At 36.6% G+C, this 20,561-nt stretch overlaps 2 protein-coding genes across 2 annotated transcripts in view; both read left to right on the top strand.

Moving 5' to 3' along the window:
- pask (PAS domain containing serine/threonine kinase) overlaps positions 1-13,382 on the top strand; it is a 29,003-nt gene extending 15,621 nt beyond the window's left edge. The window contains exons 13-20 of the mRNA XM_056480512.1: positions 101-264; positions 4,624-4,779; positions 5,003-5,128; positions 6,058-6,192; positions 6,294-6,493; positions 9,662-9,795; positions 9,904-10,044; positions 12,657-13,382. Of these exons, the coding sequence (XP_056336487.1) occupies positions 101-264; positions 4,624-4,779; positions 5,003-5,128; positions 6,058-6,192; positions 6,294-6,493; positions 9,662-9,795; positions 9,904-10,044; positions 12,657-12,835 (1,235 nt within the window). The 3' untranslated portion in view covers positions 12,836-13,382. The remainder of the gene's footprint in view (positions 1-100; positions 265-4,623; positions 4,780-5,002; positions 5,129-6,057; positions 6,193-6,293; positions 6,494-9,661; positions 9,796-9,903; positions 10,045-12,656) is intronic.
- A 139-nt stretch (positions 13,383-13,521) lies between these two features.
- Positions 13,522-20,507, top strand: mterf4 (mitochondrial transcription termination factor 4). Its single transcript, XM_056480534.1, has 4 exons — positions 13,522-13,576; positions 14,939-15,320; positions 16,271-16,455; positions 20,089-20,507. Exons 1-4 carry the CDS (start codon positions 13,550-13,552, stop codon positions 20,449-20,451), a joined length of 957 nt encoding a protein of 318 aa, XP_056336509.1. The 5' UTR covers positions 13,522-13,549; the 3' UTR covers positions 20,452-20,507.
- Positions 20,508-20,561: the final 54 nt, after the last annotated feature.

A 20,561-nucleotide genomic window follows, 5' to 3' on the forward strand; every position in this document is an offset into this window, starting at 1 on the left:
TCAGTATGCCAAGTCTCCTTTAATCTTTTCTACTGTACATTTATGACATTTTATGAATCTGATAAGCAGTCACTTTGTCCATCTCTTTCTCTCTCTGTAGAGGTACAGTGTGATGTTCGCTGGGTGTCCCTGTCCAGCGGCAGCTCTCTGGTCTGCCTATGGCTGAGCGGCAGTCATCTCTTACTCCACCACCAGGAGGCGCCACAGAGCGCCATGTCTCCCACACTGAGGACAAGGACCTCAGAACAGAGCAGCCTTGTTGAGGTGATTTTGAAGAAATTTGTATATTCCTTTTTCTTTTTTTTTTCTTTTTTTTTTGTCCATACATCTGACCATTCAGTAAGCCCCGTCCCACTCACTTTTACTAACTTAAGCATACAAACAGTGCTGGAGTATGGACAAACTTGATTTTAGTTTAAAATATCTCAAAACCACCAGAACAGTGTTACTATTTTTTTTTTGCTGATTTATGTACTTCCATTATCCCAGAAGTTTAGAAGAATGTTAAAATCCAGGGAAATAAGCAATTTTAACTACAAACTTTGTTCTGTGTCACCATGCTTATGACATTATACCGCTTTCAATTCCAATTTGGTTTTATAGAAAACAGGGAAACACAAAAGATGTTTAATATTTTCTGTGTTTTATTAGATTGCACAGAGCAGCATTATAACAGATACTTAAAGTCCCCATTTTGCATTTAAAAAGGTCATATTTTTGGGGGTCTCCAACAAAATGCTGATCTGCATTTATTTTTACCTAATTATCCCAGAGACTCCTATATGAAGCGTTCAGCAATTCATTTGTTTCCAAAACCCTCCTTAGCGCAAAGCTAATCTGCACTGATTGGACCGCTGATCCAGTCTATTGCCATTGGTCAACTGGGTTCAGCGCGAGACGGAAAGAAATGCCCACCACGGCTACAGTAGCTACAGAGCCCACTGCAGGAATGCAATAAAGCAATGCAGTTAAACACCAGCATATACTCAACTCTTAAACCTAACCCCAAGTAATAATATCGACACACATTCAGTGTTAATCCACACAGTGGCAAAAGCTGAACTATTTTGAAAATTTACCGCCCCTCGTGTGTGTAGGAACAGCTGATGGTGGCCATAGCAAAGGCAAACAGCAGAGCCAGTTCAGAAACGCATTTAAATTGGTAAAGGAAGAAGCACGCGTCACGTTTTTTATGTGGTTTTGGAGGCAATATGTGAACAGCCCTGTACAGATTTAACCTGAGAGATACAGTACAAGCACTGATTTATAGTAGATACGTGACTACAAGCCTTGTGGGGCAATTACAACTTATAACACACAATTGAACGCATATTTTGCAAACTACACAAAATGAGGCAAGAATTTTAATTACACTTACATGTTATGATCCGGAGGAAGAAGAAACTGATCCATATGAACTGTAACAGTTACTGACAAAGTCTCTGTCAAAGTCTGACAGCCCCATATGGCTCGTTTTCACTGACTTGTACAGTCTGGACGGGTCACCTTTATCAGGCTTGCGTTTCCACTGCTAGAAGGGTACCAATGGTACTCTTTGGGTGGGCGTGGTGTACGACAAAGTTTCAGTCAACGTCATTCTCAATAGAGGAAATGTCTACAGTTAAGCTGTATGGGTCATTCACATCATATGAGAAGCACTTCTCACAAAACAGATGCTTTATACACAAATACTGTGTATAAATGTTTATTACTAACTTTTCTATGAACAAGGACTGATTATAACTGCAGATCAATGCAAAATAGCCTACTGTAACGTCTGTAATTATATAAACGCAAAAAAAATAAATAAATGCAACGTACATGAACACACACAGACCCTTACGCTCTCCGGTATATTACCACTTACAGAGAAACTACACACAACATAGATTTAGTCCTTATTCAGGTTCAAAACAACCCGAAATATAGCCCACAGTCAGTGCAAACCTCTCATGATTAAGTCTTTAATCTTCAGCAGCACGTGTAGTCTCTGTTAGAAAATAATTCCATCATTCCGAGTTCATAATAGTCCAAAAGGTGATGATAATAGTTTAACATGGCAGTTTGTTCACATTCGTTCACCTTTTTTCCAACTTCTCCTTTGTTTCTTCGCACTTCACCCTCGCGTTTGTCAGTTTTTGACAGGATTGGGTTTCAAAAGCAGGTCAATAATCAAGTGCACGTTTAATCATGAGCTCAAGAAGTTTGTTATTTCAAATATAGATGCGCGGCGAGCACAAGCAAGCAACCCGGGAGAAACCGCTCGCGCTTCAGACTGGCTCGTAAAAAACTATGGGGCAAGGGGTAAAATCTGCTCTTCTTTTTGGCTTTGTGGTTGTTCATCAAGACGACGACAAGGTTTGTTTAAGCCCAGGTCGACCATGGCTCATTATTATATGTATATATAATTCCACTGAAATCTCCCAACTGTGTATTTAAAACATGGAATTTCCTTTGTTTTCATTCTGGCATGTTGCGAATGACGTATCTCTGTAAATCAATAGCGTTCAGCTGCGTGTCTAGCTCCGCCTTTTGGTACCCTTTCGAAAGAGTGCAGAAAAAGTGGTATGGTTTGGTTACAGAACCGTACTGTACCACTCAGAACCGTACTGTACCACTCAGTGGAAACAGGCTAATAGTCTCTGCTGCTCCTTCAATAGCAAACGGCCGGTGAATTCCACGTTGCAGCATAGGTTACTGTATCAAAAATCAGAAAAATGACAGGAGCAAACACAGCACAGGGTTGGCTATACTGTGATGTTGTTGTGAAAATGAACTTTAACCCTTTATTCCCTGCAGCCGAATCTTCATCTGTCAGTGATCATTATCTTCGTGTCATGATCAGTCCCGTGATCCCCTGCGCTCCGCTAGTGTCTGAAGGGAAAGTGCATTTACATTTTACTGGATATGGAACTACATATTTGGTGATGCACCATATCGACATCGACGTGTCCAAGCAAACTATCCGAACCCAACTTGATTCATTTATTTGACTCTGAATCGACTCTTTTGTTAAAGATAGTTTTAAACACGGTGCACTTTCAGATTTAAACCTCAGGTAGATGTTTTCATTCACTTAGAGCTGTGTTACACGCTGCATGGAAGCTCATTTTTAAAAACCCTTAATAGGGGCTCTTTAAAGTATTTAGTATGACAAAACAGCGCTGCTTCTTCCCCATGTGATCATGAGTGGAAGAACCAGAAGTGTCCGACTATGGCATAATAAAAGCTCTTTAATAAAAGTCTCTCATCAGCAGTTGCTTCAGCGGGCTTGCTTCATTTCGATGGCTTTCCGACTTATTGTGCTTCATACTACCATGGTAATAAGTTTTGAATAGTTTATTACTATTACTATTTTTGTCTCATATTTTTGTCTATTTTTGTCTCATAGGACATGAAACCAAAACTCCCATGATTTCAAACGTCATCAAAATATGTCTTTTGTTTTTTTGTATATGCGTCCTCTAGTGGCCGAAATTAAATGTTGTGCCTTTTAAATGTTGTATGGAGGGAAAAATAAATATTTTAAAATAAATATGTTGGGTAATCAGTCCTTCCAGGATTTAGCAATTTTGCAATGGCTGAATTGATCGCAAACTCCGCAAAATCTCGCATTTTTTCTGAAATGCTGCGGCTTTCTTCAAATTCAGTGTCTAGATGCTATCTATGACGTCATCACGTCACAGATTCACCCAAAACAAAGGCCATGTGGACAGAAACAACCCTCGCTAAGCCACGATTTTACACACATCATGATCATATGTGGCAGTATACGCTGGTCTGTAACTCTGCATTAAACCAAAAGAAGACGGCAGCGCACATTAAATATGAGTAAACAAAGTTGCATTTATTAACAAATATTACTGCGAAAGACAGTAAAAACTTGAGGTGAGAGAAATTAGTTAAATAAAGACTTGTAGCGGGCACAGCACATAACACTGGCATTGTGTCACGCCTCTTTCACAGCACACCCGCTAGCCACAACAGAAAGCATTGTGTTGTGCGCCTGAGCAGAAGCGGCGAGCCGGATTTCACATCAGCGGCATCTGCAGAGTACTACAGATTCACGGCTGTTTCACAGATCCTTGTTTCTATTTACCTGAAGCTGAAGTCAGCATTATTAGTCCTCCTTTTTTTAACACATTTCTAAACATAAAGTTCTAATAACTGAAATATTTTATCTTTGCCATGATGACTGATGTACATAATGTTTCACTAGATATTGTTCAAGATACTAGTATTCAGATTAAAATGACATTTAAAGGCTTAACGAGGATAATTAGGCAAATCATTGTTTGATGGTTTGTTCTGTAGAAAATCAAAAAGATTAATATTGCTTAAGGGGGCTAATAATACTGTTCATAAAATGGTTTTTAAAGGGGCATGAAACCCCCCTCTTTCAGTTCAAGTCTACCTCAGAAATTTAAAAAAAAATGCTCCTAGATGGGTGTGGACAAAGAGCATAGAATCACCAAGAGGCGACACTCAAGTGCGATTTGGGGAAACGGCCACTAGATGCTGCGGCGGCCATTTTGGGATGAAAACTTGAGGGGAAGTTATTGATTTTATTAGAGTTTATCCATTTGATATCCACATTGATCACATTTTTTCCCACCCAAACAGGCTGTTCGTTCAGATTCCCTGCGCTCTTCTGTTGACCTGGAGCAGTCCGGAGCTTGTGAGGGTCACTTTGAGAAAAACTACCGTCCACTGCGCTCCATTGGGAAAGGAGCCTTCGGGTTTGTCTGGCTGGCTTCAAGGCGGGCAAGCGGAGAGGAGGTGAGTGACACTCTTTCTGCACTCACTGCTGTTCACACACTCGCGTTCATCAGGTTGAGCAATAATAACCTGATAACGTTGACGTCAATCGTTCAGAGCTTATGAGAGGATGTTTGCTCGCACCGAGTCTGTGCCATTGCTGGAGGGTGTATGAAATCTTTTATGGACAATTATATGAGCTGGTGAAGAGATGTTGACTTATTATCTCTCACTTCAATTTCAGATGGTTGTGAAGTTCATTAGGAAAAGTGCGGTGGTGAGTGAATGCTGGGTGGATGATCCCGATCTGGGTCGAGTCACTCAAGAAGTGGCCATACTATTTCGTCTGCAGCATCCAAATGTTGTGAAGGTATACACTTGGAGAATAGGCTGGATGTATTCAGTTGGTCAAAATGAAATTGCCTGACACTTTCTTTACAATTTAATAATATTATTTTTTGACAATGGTGTCACTGATTTACAGTTGAAGTCAGAATTATTAGCCCCCCTTTGAATTTAATTTTCTATTTTAAATATTTCCCAATATTTAGTGTTTCTCTAGTACAGTGTTTCTCAGCCATGTTCCTGGGGGACCCCTAGCCCTACACGTATTGCATGTCTCCTTGGTTTGTCGCACACTTTTCAGATCTTGCAGTCTCTGCTAACAATCTAATGATATGAATCAGGTCTGTTTGGTTGAGGAGTATGGAAAATATGCAGTGCTGGTGGTCATCCAGGAGCATGGTTGAGAACCACTGTACTAGTGCATAGTTATTATAAATAAATGCCTGTCTTCCTGCCATTTGGTTTAAAAAAATAGTTGAAAAAGAGTGAGGTATTAATACAAGAATGTTTAATTATTTAAATATTAAAAATTTAAATAATACTATTATTCATCAAAGGTGGATTGAATGTATCACAACTTACCATTTATTCCTTATTAATTCTTTTGAATTATTTGAATTTATCAAAAAAAATGTCTCCCCAATAACTTCTAAAGGATCACCCTATAAACACTGAAGTACCGAAGACCTCTGAATTAAAGGAAATGTTTGCTAAAGTGTAAAAATATGAGTAAAAAAAAAAGAAAATGTTAGAAAATCATGAAAAAACTAAATTCACAATTTAGATTTATTTATTTTTTTGTTAAACTGTTAAAAAATGCACCTTTGTTGACTTAAATATCATTATTTACAACAAATACTATGGTTATTGGAGCATATTTATAGTGGTTTGTATTTATTTATTTATTTTTTAATTTATGGTTTGTATTTTTTTATTTAATTATTTGCATGGCAGGTGCTGGAGGTGTTTGAGAATCAGGGATTCTTCCAAATGGTCATGGAGAAACACGGGGATGGACTGGACCTGTTTGAGTTCATTGACAAGCAGCCCAAACTGGATGAGCCTCTCGCCAGCTACATCTTCAGACAGGTCAACCACAAGTCATAAGATCTTCTGGATGCAGTAATAGCATCATTTCATGCAAAATTTGTTTCACTGTCTCTTATGTATATCATTGTGTCATCATGCAGCTGGTAGCAGCGGTTGGTTACCTGCGTTCCAAAAAAGTGTTACATCGGGACATAAAGGATGAAAATATCATCATAAACTCCAACTTCCATATCCGACTGATTGATTTCGGCTCCGCTGCCCTGCTGCAGCCTGGAAAACTCTTCTACACCTTCTGTGGCACGCTGGAGTACTGCTCACCAGAGGTGCTGATGGGAAACCCGTACGTACTACTCGCACTCCACACTGCCCATATCGGAGCTATCTGAGAGTCTATAGAACACAATCAGACAGATGAGTAAATGAAAGGTTATGTTTTCATTCAGCATATTATATATGCTATATACAGAACCAAGAAGTGAAATAAGGGTAAGTCACACAAGAAAAAAAGCTGCAAGTGCTCAACCTGTCTTCCAAATTACACTAGGTCAGAGCTTTTATTAATGCTAATGTTATTAATACTGTCTTGCAGAAATTTCCTGCATGTCATTTACTGAGAATACCTGCTTGAATGTAAAAGTAAAATATTAAGGGCTTTCAACTTAACAACCGAATACATTTTCGCGTTTTTTCAAAGCCTTAAAATGAAAACCTTGTTGTTTTGAAACTTTTTCTTTGTGTAAACTAAACATTTAGCAATTTTTCGGAAAGTTGATGTGATGTACGTGCTGCTCAATTACATATTGAAACAATCCTGATTGTGTGTATTTGGTAGATTGTGTATTTGCACAGGTGCTAAATCTTTTTACAAAGTGATTATTACTGGTCTAACATACATAATAAATGTTCATATGTACTTGGGCTGCCTATATTTATCAGCCAATTTTGGATTATTTAAAAGCAGTCATATGAAAAAGCCTAATAGCAATGTTTTAAAATTAGATGGAGGCAATGAGTTGCATATTTTGGGATAATGCCATGTTTTTCCTTAGTGCAAAACCATTAAAATTGCAAAAACACTATAATCTTTACAAAATGTCAGATTTGTGTCTAGGTAGTCCCTACTGTGCAGCATGCTCAACTGCTGACACTAGGGCTGCACAGTAAATAGTTTCAGCATCGATATCGCAATGTATGTATCAATTCAATATTTTTTTTTTTTCAATTCACCTTTTTTTGTATAGCGCTTTTACAATGTAGATTGTGTCAAAGCAGCTTCACATAAAAGATCATAGTAAATTGAAACAGTGTAGTTCAGTTTTCAAACTTTAAGTTCAGTTCAGTTTAGCTCAGTTCAGTGTGGTTTAATAATCACTACTGAGAGTTCAAACACTGAAGAGCAAATCCATCCAAGCGCAGCTCCACAGATTCTGAACCATGCAAGCCAGTGGCGACAGCGGCGAGGAAAAAACTTCACCAATTGGCGAAGGTGAAGAAAAAAACCTAGAGAGAAACCAGGCTCAGATGGGCCGACCATTTCTCCACTGGCCAAATGTTTTGTGCAGAGCTGCAGTCCAAGTGCCAGAGGCTGTAAGCTGCATCTCAGCGAAGACTCGTCTGTCCCTGGAGCGTCACAGGAATCAGTCTCATGCTCTACATTCCTCCATGACCACCACAGCAGCTGCTCAGGATACGGCCTGGTCCAGGATATGGAAACCTTGGGATCATCTCGTCGCTTTTTTGGATCGAATCAGTTGCACTGCGTGGTCTGAGGGTCTCGGGATGGCTGTCACCAGGTGGAAATGGAGAATGAAGAGAATAATTAGCGTAGCTGCTGTTCATAGTGTATATAAACAAGATGAAGAAACCTGTGTGGAGCACATTCATGTATCATAACGCTAAGTGATGCACTGAGTGTATGCTTTACTAAAGAGATAGGTCTTTAATCTAGTTTTGAACTGCAAGAGTGTGTCTGAGCCTCGAACATTATCAGAAAGGCTATTCCAGAGTTTAGGAGCCATAAATGAGAAGGCTTGACCTCCTTTACTCGACTTTGCTATTTGCTATTGTTTTGAGATCTTAAAGAGCGGGTTGGATTGCAGAGAGACAGAAGGTTGGTTAGAAAAACAGAAGCTAGATTATTTAAAGCTTTATAGGTAAACAATGTTTTAAATTCAATACGAAACTTCACAGGCAGCCAGGAGGATAAAATTGGGGTGATATGATCATATTTTCTAGACCTGGTAAGAACTCTGACAGCTGCATTTTGTACTAGCTGAAGTTTGTTAATAGAGGATGCTGGGCAGCCAGCAAACAGAGCATTACAGTAATCCAGCCTTGAAGTCATTAAAGCATGGACTAGTTTTTCTGCATTTGAGATGGATAGCATACTTCGTAACTTAGCGATATTTCCTCAATAGTTACATCACATAGATATGCAATGTTGAGTTTGATTTATATTTGAGCAGCTGCTTATTAGTACTTATAAACTAAATATTCTGCATGATCTTATATTCTAATTCCCTAATTCTACACAATACCTAAACCATATCTGCCAACTCTCCCGTTTTTCCTAGGAGTCCTCCGTATTTCAGACCCATCTCCCGCCACCCTCCAATTTTGTTATTTATACCGTAAATTTCAACCACCCTCTCCCCCTCAGCCCTCAGCATTTTGGTACGGTCTGTGAAACCCCCGGGTCGCCAACATTGGTATAGGATCCTCTCGCAGCGGCAGCCCGAAACACAACAGTGCTCAGTACCCAGTTCTCAACAGTGTTATTCAGACACCTCACCCCTGAACCTAATCCCCCCCCCTCTTGTTCTCCAGGACTTTCAGGGGCAAATGTTGGCATGTATGACCTAAACTACCTTTAATATCTATTCATAAGGAGCAAAGGAGTTTGTTGAAACAAAAGCCATAGGTAATGGATTGCTAATAGCGAGAATCCATTGAATGGTACATTTAAAGCTTGATTATTACTTATTTCTAAATGGTGCTATTCAATCATTTGGTGAAAGTGTATAGATAAAGCATGACAGTATATATTGCAAAGAAAAATTTAATATTGCAATGTAGCCCTAGTCAGCACAGTTGGTTAGTTTCAGCTAAAACATCTTGAACGATAAAAGAAACGGGCTGCGCTTTTAATAAATACTTTTATAGAGCCACCAAATGTACAATTTACATATGGTAACAGCACTGGCTATATTAGTTAATTTTATTAAATAAATATGTTATATTAAACATCAAATAAAAGTTTAATGCTGTTTAAAGAAATAATGAATAGCTAAAAATGTTCTTTTGAACTCTTGTATCTCTCTTAAAATGTTGGACAGTTGAATGTTAAATGCATCCAATCAATATGCTGTCAAATGAATTTAGAGGAAAAATAACTAGCTAGTACCGTATAAAAATTATGAATATTGGTATCAGATGAAAGTTTTTGTTCCTAAAAATCTCTAGTTGTGTAAATGTACACTTAGCCAATGTTTTGTTTTTGCATATATAGGTATGAGGGACCAGAGCTGGAGATGTGGTCTCTAGGAGTGCTCTTATACACTTTACTGTTTAGTGAAAACCCATTCTGCAGTGTGGAAGAAACCCTGCTGGCCCGACTCAACCCTCCGTGCGAGATATCTACAGGTTTGAAGATTTTGCCTCATCACAGCCATGAAAACTGACTACACGCATGACTATTAGCGCGCGTCATGGATTTACAACTATAATCATCTTGATTTGTTCTGCTTTTAGATCTGTATGCGCTGTTGGCTGGTCTTTTGCATCCTGCGGTTGATCAGAGAATGAATCTGGAGGAGCTCTTGCAGTCGCAGTGGATCCAGCAACCCATAAATCTAGCCGAGTACTCATGGAGAGACATCTTTCCTTCCGATGGTAAATGGGACAGATTTACTAAAAACGCAAAACCATCTTTTATTAAACAATTTGGTGTCAAGATTTACTTAAAAAAAACATTCAGCGAAACATTAAGGATGCTCTTACAAATGCATATGCAAGAGGTTTAGCTGCAAAAAATATTCCTTCATGCAGCTAAACTAATCGTATGTTTCACTGAATGTTTTTAATAAATCTTGACTCTTATCTTGTCAATTTTAGATCCAAAATTTATGGGAGGAGAGTATATTAATGGTTGTCAGTTTACTGGTATTTTTGCCATTGTTTAATACACAAAGCTACTAGCTGCTAAACTACTAGCTCTGCTCTTGCTAGATTATGCTGGCCACTATAGGCATGAGCTGTTGGGGTTTCATTTTTTAATTTGCTGGCTGGTCGTAAAAGCAGCTGAGGAATTTTCCTCTCACATTGTGCTTAAATTGTGAAAGCGTTTTACTGCATGGGGCGAATTAGCGTTAAAGAGCAATCAAACTGTTTAATGCTAATTTGCCCCATGCAGTAAAACCCTTTCACAATTTAAGGCTTGAAAAAGGTCAGAGCAGAAAGTCTTCTATTTAATGTCCATGGTATTAAATGTAAATATCACTTACATTAATATTTTACAATATTTTAACCCTTTAACTACCCCACCAACAAAACATTTTTGGATCGCATTTCTTAACTCCTAATATCGCTATTAAACACACTCAATGCATTTTTTTCAACACATCCCATGATTTCTAAAATATCCGCCTGGTTGACAGCATTGTACTGAAATTAATATATATACTACGAGAATCAGAAAATATGAAGTGTAAGACCAATTTATTTAAAAACATAATCAAAATTAAACATTTGGAGTACTAAATCATCTTTTTAATTTTTTTTTGAAGTATGCCATAAAATATTTCAGATTTTCATTTCTTTTTTTTGTTTTGTTTTTAAATAAAACCAGAATCAAGTGTGATAGTGCAACAGGATTATCTTTGTTTGTTTGTTTTTTTGTAAACCAAAATGCTCTGTGTGTAAAGCATTATTTAAAACAGTCACTCTTTAAATGACTTTAACAGTCATTATTCAAAACATGGTCAACCATTTGGTAGAGCGGGCAGTGCAGTCAAATTACAGTAATAATTACATGAGATACAAAATGAACAATTTTAGAAATTTAGAAAGATGTTTAGTTTATCCTTAATCAAAGGGCTTTGAAAATGACTTTTCTGTTTGAATTATCAGCCAGATATATCTTCTTTTAATCACGAACATGCTTCATTTTGAAGTGTTTTTAAGAATTTGCCCTGAACTAAAACATTACTTTTTTTTTTGTAGTTTATTTTTATTGGTTTTTGATCAGGAAGTACAGTAAAGTTTTACAGTAAATTTCAATGTTCTTATAGTTGGGTGAGGAATTATTTAAACTTTTTGTTAAAGAAACTGTATTAATACAGTTGTATTTTCAAACTTTAGATTGTTTTCAACTTTTTTTTTTTTTTTTTTTCCGGAAAAATGTAAATTTCTTACCACAGACCACAAAACCAGTAATATGTGTCTAGTTCTTTTTTAAGTTACAGTTGAAGTCAGAATTATAAAAATCAATACTTAGATTTTTATTTTATTTTTTCTTTCTTTCTTTTTTAAATGTTTCCCAAATGATGTTTAACAGAGCAAGGAAAGTTTCACAGTATGCCTGATAATATTTTTTCTTCTGGAGAAAATCTTCTTGTTTTATTTCAGCTAGAATAAAATCAGTTTTAATTTTTGTAAAAACATTTTAAGGCCAAAATTATTAGCCCCTTTAAGCTGATTTTTTTTCAATAGTCTACTGAACAAACCATCATTATACAATAACTTGCCTAATTACCCTAACCTGCCTAGTTAACCTAATGAACCTAGTTAAGCCTTTAAATGTCACATTAAGCTGTATAGAAGTGTCTTGAAAAATATCTAGTCAAATATTATTTACTGTCATCATGGCAAAGATAAAATAAATCAGTTATTAGAGACGAGTTATTAAAACTTATGTTTAGAAATGTGTTGGAAAAAAAATCTTCTCTCCGTTAAACAGAAATTGGGGAAAAAAAATAAACGGGGGATAATAATTCAAGGGGACTTCAACTGTACATCACCTGAAAGCTGAATAAATATATTTTCTATTAATATAAACTATCGATGCTATTAATATATAAAATCAAGATAGGACATTATTTAGCTGAGGTACGACTATTTAAATATCTAGAATCTGAGGGTTCAAAATTGCCTTTTAAAACTAGAATAAATGAAGCACTTAGCAATTCTCATTACTAATTAAAAATTGAGTTATGGAAATTTGCTAAATATTTTCACCAAGCATGATATTTCTGTAATATTTTAATGATTTTTGGCATGAAGAAAAATTGATCGTATTTAATGAATGTATGTTTGGATTTTGCCAAAAATATACGCAAGCAAAACAAGACTGGATCAGTGATCCAGGGTCACACTTAAAGAATATATTAACTTTCTGTTTCTTTCATATTGTTCATTGTAATTTCTTTGCTTGGTCTTAAAATATCTTAGAATGATCATGTCATGCACGTTTTATAAAAGACTAATCATACTTATTTCTCTCCCAGAGTCCAACTCATCATGTGTGCACCGAGCAGAAGTCCTCTACGCAAACTCTGAAGACAATCTGAGCTCGTCTGAAGACACGCCAATAGGAGACGATGATGATGAAGAGGAGGACGAGGAGCAGAGGAGAACCATGGCAGCGCTTCAGTCCGAGCTGCTGAAATACCTCACCGATGAGTGAGCCTCTGTTGTGAAAGAGACACTAATGCGTTCAGCTCAGCTAATTACGACATTACATCTAATGTCACCATGAGCACTAATGCAGGATCTGTCCGTCCAGCTGCTGCTGATGATTCTAGTCCGGCCAAAGAGCAAAGCAAAAGTGGCACTGGGAATGAAGGCCATCTGTGTTGCTAAGAAACTGCTTTATCTCTGTGTTTAGTGAAGGAACAGGAGTGTATTTATCAAAAGACTTGTGTTTTTCACTCTTATGGTTTTAAAAATGCGGTTATGCTCTTAGTTGTAATGTTGTGGAGTTGAGCTGAAGGATTGTCCTGTTAAAACATGCGGCACGTGCACTAGACCTGAATGATACTCACTTGACCATTAAGACATTTTGTTATTAGGCCTTCAGAGCTTTAAAATAATTTTTAGGTTCATTTTTTAAACTTTTAAATAATGAATATTTTAATAATTTTTTATAACATTTCAGTATTTATGCTATAAATAAATAGTTATTGGTGTATTTTCAGTTCGTTTCGGCTGTTGATAATTCTGGTTTTATTTAAGAATGCGCACAGGCTTTGTAAAGCCTCCATTATATGTTAATGTCAGTAAAATTCTTCAATAAAAACTTTAATAATTAGTCTGGCGTTTTCCCGGTCATTCAGACATCCGGAACTTTTGAGCTCTGGTTGTTGTTCCGGGGTCGGGTGTGTTTTGACGCAGCACAGATATGGGTTCACATGTATGCAGAAAACAGGTACAGACGAAACGTTAAAAGAAATGTTTGCGTCTAATAATAGAATTAGACGACAAATTTAGATCTTCGACGGTTGCGGCAGAAATTGTAAAAATACCGCGTTTCTTTTGTAAGCCGCGGATTCTTGTCAGTCATTCACTGACTGGAACCGGAGATTAATTTATTTATTATATAAAGAACCATTTAAAAAGAATTGCCTTAGGACTCTTGGTTTTTGGCAAAAAATTCCATATGTCATAACGTTAAACCCAATTTGCAGGCAGTCTCAATGCTTTAGAGTAACGTTTCAAGGTGACCGTCATTCATTCGTAATTCAATTCATCTTTATTTTTGTAGCGCTTTAACAATGTAGATTGTGTCAAAGCAGCTTCACATAGAAGAGTTTTCAGTGTTTAAGTTTAATTTAGTTCAATGTGGTTTAATATTCACTGCTATGAGTTAAAACACTGAAGAGCAAATCCAACGATCCATCCATTGCTCAAAAACACTTCTGTAGCAATTTTTTTACAAAAGCATTTTGCGCGACTGAAGCTAAATATATTTCTAGCCTCTCAAAATATTCACGAGTCGAATACGAAATGAAGTTTACGTCGTGTTTTAGTTTTTCTGAGTAAAGATTATAAGAGCTTTTCACCACGCTTTTCACATATTTTCCACGTAGCTACAGTTCAGAATAATATTCATTCATTTTCTTTTCAGCTTAGTCCTTTTATTAATCAGGGGTCGCCACAGCGGAATGAACCGTCAACTTATTCAGCTTATGTTTTACACAGCGGATGCCTTTCCAGCTGCAACCTATAACTGGGAAACATCCATACGCACTCATACACATACACTATGGTAAATTTTAGCACACCCAATTCACCTATACCACATATTGTTGGACTTGGGGAAACCGGAGCACCCGGAGGAAACCCACGCGAACGTGGGAAGAACATGCAAACTCCACACAGAAATGCCAACTGACCCAGCCGAGGCTTGAGCCAGCAACCTTGTTGCTGTGAGGCAAACGTGCTACCCACTGCGTCACCCAAAATAATATTGTAATATTATTTTATGTTTGCATAAATACACGTAAGAAAGACTGGGGCCATCCCCGTGACACAAAATATCAGTAACTATTTTAAAAGTCAAATTGCACACAAATCAGCAGTGTTTTTCCTTAAGTTACTTCCTTCTGTCAGATCAACATATAGTGAATACACACACTAAATTGAATCCTCTTTACATAAGCTGCATTCACTACCAAATGGTTTGATATTTTGATCATTGTGAATTGAAATTAACAACATTTGCTTGCTCTCTCTCTCTCTCTCTCTCTCTCTCTCTCTCTCTCTTTTTCTGTCTCTGTGTGTTTGTCAGATGGTGCGATGGCTGTGGAGATGGAGTGCATGTCCTGTAGTGGTGAACAGAGGTCATATGCCATTCTGCTCCACACAGCAAGAGCCTCGTCATGTGAACTCGTCCCACAGCGGTCAGATGCCCCACAGCCCTGTGAATCAGCTCACCTTATGCTCTTTACTTCAGATGGGCTTCTCACAGACTCAAGCCGAGGAGATGCATGAAGCAGCCCTGAAGAGCCATGGCAAACACGTGCCTTCAGTTCTCACAGCGCTCTTCGTCTTGGGCTTCAATCCCTCCAGCGTGCTGAAAATACTGCAGAAGTGTCCTGAGGTGTATTCGGCTAAAGGTGCAGAGCTGCAGCAGCGCATCCTTAATCTGAGGAAGATGGGATTGGTAGAAGGTGAGGATGCTTATAAATTAGAAAGTTAGGTCAGTAGAACTGTCATGATATCTATTTTTGTTGTATGATTTATTGCACCAAAATATATTGCAATAAACAATATTATTGTCATTTTATAATCATTTTATGCCACTCATTATACACTCACCGGCCATTTTTTAGGTACACCTTACTAGTACTGGGTTGAACCCCCTTTTGCCTTCAGAACTGCCTTAATCCTTCATAGATTTAACAAGGTACTGGAAATATTCCTCAGAGATTTTTGTCCACATTGACTGCGATTTGTTGGCTGCACATTCATGATGCGAATCAGCCAATCCACCACATCCAAAAGGTGCTCTATTGGATTGATATCTGGTGACTGTGGAGGCCATTTGAGTACAGTGAACTCATTGTCATGTTCAAGAAACCCGTCTGAGATGATCCGCGCTTTGTGACATGGCGCGTTATCCTGCTGGAAGAATTTATTAGAAGATGGGTCATAAAGGGATGGACATGGTCAGCAACAATACTCAGGTAGATTGTGGTGTTGCCACGGTGCTCAACTGGTACTAATGGGCCCCAAGAAAATATCCCCCACACCTTTACACCACCACCAGCATGAACCGTTGATTCAAGGCAGGATGGATCCATGCTTTCATGTTGTTGATGCCAAATTCTGACCCTACCATCCGAATGTCGCAGCAGAAATCGAGACTCATCAGATCAGGCAATGTCTTTCCAATCTTTGCGAATTGTAATGTAAAATAGGAAGTGAAGGTTTCTTATAAATAATGTAGATGTATTTTCCACAGTTTTTATGTTCACTTTTACAAAGGGTGCCAATACTTTTGATCATGACTGCATGTACATTGTTCTCTCTATGCAGCTTTTTTCTGCTCAGTGTTTAAGTGTATTTCAGTATTTGGTTGTAAGTTTTTCTTAATGAAAAGTCTGAAATGTGTCCACAGGTAGTTTACAGAGGATGATCAGTCACTACCCTAAAGTCATGGTCCTGCCATTAAAAAGGGTAAACGCAGTGTCCCGATTGCTCAAAGAAAAATGCCACTTCACCACCCAACAAGTCACAGAAATCCTCCGAAACTCTCCTGAGGTTTTGGAGGAGGATTTGGGCCAGCTAGAGTACAAGGTTCAGGTACAGCATGCTTTTTTCACAGAGAGTGTTTTTTAGGTCTCACGAGAGCACATGATGCCAGAACATTTGAGGGCAAAAAATGTTTTTGTGAATGTATTACATTTTGCTGTTGTATGAGCTGTTGCAGGTCACTGAAGTTGTTACAGAAATGCTGCACAATGTATCGTTTCAGCATCAACACTGAAAAGTCTGCAATAGTCAAATAACAGCATATGCCGGATCTTAATTATATCTGACCAGACACATCATTTGTGTAGTCACTACGAATAAAACAATTAATAAACAAATGAAAAGAACATTTTATATATAGTCGAGCCAGAAATTATTCATACCTCTGGCAAACTCTGATTTAAACTCAACCAGCAAGTTTCTTTTCATCTGAAATAACACCGCCTACTTCCGAAAGACAATTAGATGATGTTCAAGAGGCATCGTTGTGGAAAAAAATATTTCTAAGCTTTTATTTGCATTTGAACAACTTTAAGACAGAATTTGGCAGAGGAATGAATCATTTTGGGCTTGACTGTATATATAGTTGACAACACCAAGGCTCCAAAACTTTGCATTGTGTGTGATGTACATTTTTGATACTTTTGGAGTCTTTGGCTGCATCCAAAATCGCATGCTTCCATTCTATATAGTACGCTAAAAACAGTATGCGAGCCGAGTAGTATGTCCAAATTCATAGAATTCGAAAAACAGTATGCGAGAAGTACCCAGATGACCTACCACTTCCAGTGAGATTCTGAAGTGTGCATCCAATGCACACTACGCTATCCCATGATGCACCTTAAGAGAATTCATGAATGGGAGTGAAGCTACTACTCGAATTCATACTGTATAGAACGAACTTTTTTAACGATTAAGTAGTAAATTCAAATGCAGTACCTACTGAGTAGTAGGCGATTTCGGACGCAGCCTTTGTGCAGTGTTCATTTGTGTTTTCTTTTTTTCCCCCAACCACCAGATTGGTGTGCTTGCTTTTGTGTGCATGTTTTGTCATTGCAATTTTGAATTTTTCAAGGAAGATGAAAGCATTTGGCCACAAGAAATTATAATATTTGTAGCTTTAACAAGGGATAAATGTATTTAATTATTTATATGATAAATTATTAATGATTTTATTTTATTTTTTTTACATTTGATCATCTAATTTTGTACCTGAATATTTTAAGATCCACAAAACACCGTTTATTTCATTCATAGACCATTTCGAGCGATGTCACCAATAACAATGGTACTAATGTAGTTCCTGTTTTACATATTCATTTCCATAGCTTCAGAGAATACAAAAAGGTCCACATATTGATAAAAAAAATGTTGTGATAGCTGTTTTAACATTAAGTTATTATTTAATTGCCATTTGTTATGAAATAGTTAGATGACAAGCAGGAAATATTCGTGGGCTAATGGGATAATTACATTAAAATGGTCTATAACATTTGCTCTTTTGTATTTAACTATGCTTGTAATTTGTGGAACCAGATCAGTCTCAAAAATAATACATTTACAAAATATAATTTATACATGGACAGCACAGTTCACATTTACAAAATACAATTTGTAAACACAATTTGTGAATTCACAAGTAGAAACCATAAATATTTTCGCCAAATCAATTGTATTTGTGTATTCCTGATTCATGTTTTGAATTCATGAATTGGATTTGTGTATCTTTGAATCGTGTTTTGTATTCATGAATTGGATTTGTGTATTTTTGAATCGTGTTTTGAATTCATGAATTGGATTTGTGTATCTTTGAATCGTGTTTTGAATTCATGAATTGGATTTGCGTATTTTTGAATCGCGTTTTGAATTCATGAATTGGATTTGCGTATTTTTTAATCGTTTTTTGAATTCATGAATTGGATTTGTGTATCTTTGAATCGTGTTTTGAATTCATGAATTGGATTTGTGTATCTTTGAATCATGTTTTGAATTCATGAATTGGATTTGTGTATTTTTGAATCGTGTTTTGAATTCATGAATTGGATTTGTGTATTTTTGAATCGTGTTTTGAATTCATGAATTGGATTTGCGTATTTTTGAATCGTGTTTTGAATTCATGAATTGGATTTGCGTATTTTTGAATCGTGTTTTGTATTCATGAATTGGATTTGTGTATTTTTGAATCGTGTTTTGTATTCATGAATTGGAGTTGCGTATCTTTGAATCGTGTTTTGAATTCACGAATTGGATTTGTGTATTTTTGAATCGCGTTTTGAATTCATGAATTGGAGTTGTGTATTTTTGAATAGTGTTTTGAATTCATGAATTGGAGTTGTGTATTTTTGAATCGTGTTTTGTATTCATGAATTGGATTTGTGTATTTTTGAATCGTGTTTTGTATTCATGAATTGGATTTGCGTATTTTTGAATCGTGTTTTGAATTATGAATTGGATTTGTGTATTTTTGAATCGTGTTTTGAATTCACGAATTGGATTTGTGTATTTTTGAATCGTGTTTTGTATTCATGAATTGGATTTGCGTATTTTTGAATCGTGTTTTGAATTCATGAATTGGAGTTGTGTATTTTTGAATCGTGTTTTGAATTCACGAATTGGATTTGTGTATTTTTGAATCGTGTTTTGTATTCATGAATTGGATTTGCATATTTTTGAATCGTGTTTTGAATTCATGAATTGGAGTTGTGTATTTTTGAATCGTGTTTTGAATTCATGAATTGGAGTTGTGTATTTTTGAATCGTGTTTTGAATTCATGAATTGGAGTTGTGTATTTTTGAATCGTGTTTTGAATTCATGAATTGGATTTGTGTATTTTTGAATCGTGTTTTGAATTATGAATTGGATTTGTGTATTTTTGAATCTTGTTTTGAATTATGAATTGGATTTGTGTATTTTTTTAATCGTGTTTGGATTTGTGTATTTTTGAATCGTGTTTTGTATTCATGAATTGGATTTGCGTATTTTTGAATCGTGTTTTGAATTCATGAATTGGATTTGCGTATTTTTGAATCGTGTTTTGAATTCATGAATTGGATGTGCGTATTTTTGAATCGTGTTTTGAATTCATGAATTGGATTTGCGTATTTTTGAATCGTGTTTTGAATTCATGAATTGGATTTGCGTATTTTTGAATCGTGTTTTGAATTCATGAATTGGATTTGTGTATTTTTGAATCGTGTTTTGTATTCATAAATTGGATTTGCTTATTTTTGAATCATGTTTTGTATTCATGAATTGGATTTGCTTATTTTTGAATCATGTTTTGTAATCATGAATTGGATTTGCGTATTTTTGAATCGTGTTTTAAATTTACAATTTGGATTTGACTATTTTTGAATCGTGTTTTGAATTAACGAATTGGATTTGCGTACTTTTGAATCATGTTTTGGACTTACAATTTGTATTTTGTAAATGTTAATTGTGTTGTGGATGTATGGATTTTTATTTTGTAAATGTATTAATTTTGAGACTCATCTGACTCCGCAGTTGGTATAATATAATGAATTATTTTCAAATTTTAAAGTTATTTAAATCATGTGAAGTTGTTCAAATCACAGTCACAGTATAAATAACCTAAATAAAGCGATGTCAATTTCTTTTTCCCAGTGTAATGCAGCCCTATTTTATACTAGCAAACTGACGGTCAGCTTGTTTTCGCCCCACAGTATGCATATTTCCGTATGGGCGTTCGGCAGGCAGAAATGGTAAAGTCGAAGCTGTTCAGATTACCTGTGTCTGAGCTGCGGTGTCGACACAGTTTTCTGGAGAGAAGAGGACTTTACCAGACGCCAGACAAAAAGGGCCAAACCCTCATCCTCAACCCTCTGCTCAAAGACATCCTCTGTGCCTCTGAGGAAACATTTCTGATGCAGGTCGCCTCCGCAAATGCAGAAGAGTTCAATGTTTTCCGCAAGCTGATGGCAAGAGAGCTGGAGGAAGAAGACAAAGATGAATACAGCAGTGATGAGGAGGAGGTGGATGATGATGATGATGAAGATGATGATCAGCACAGGAGGAAGCCTCACTAGAAAACTGATTATAAGCGCAACATAAAATGAAGCAATAAAGGGACATTTCACACAAAGATTTCAACTGTTATGAGTTTTTTTGTTTTGTTTTTCCTGTTGAACACAAAAGA

This window comes from Danio aesculapii, chromosome 2 (assembly GCF_903798145.1).
Source record: "Danio aesculapii chromosome 2, fDanAes4.1, whole genome shotgun sequence".
In the NCBI taxonomy this organism is placed as follows: Eukaryota; Metazoa; Chordata; class Actinopteri; order Cypriniformes; family Danionidae; genus Danio; species Danio aesculapii.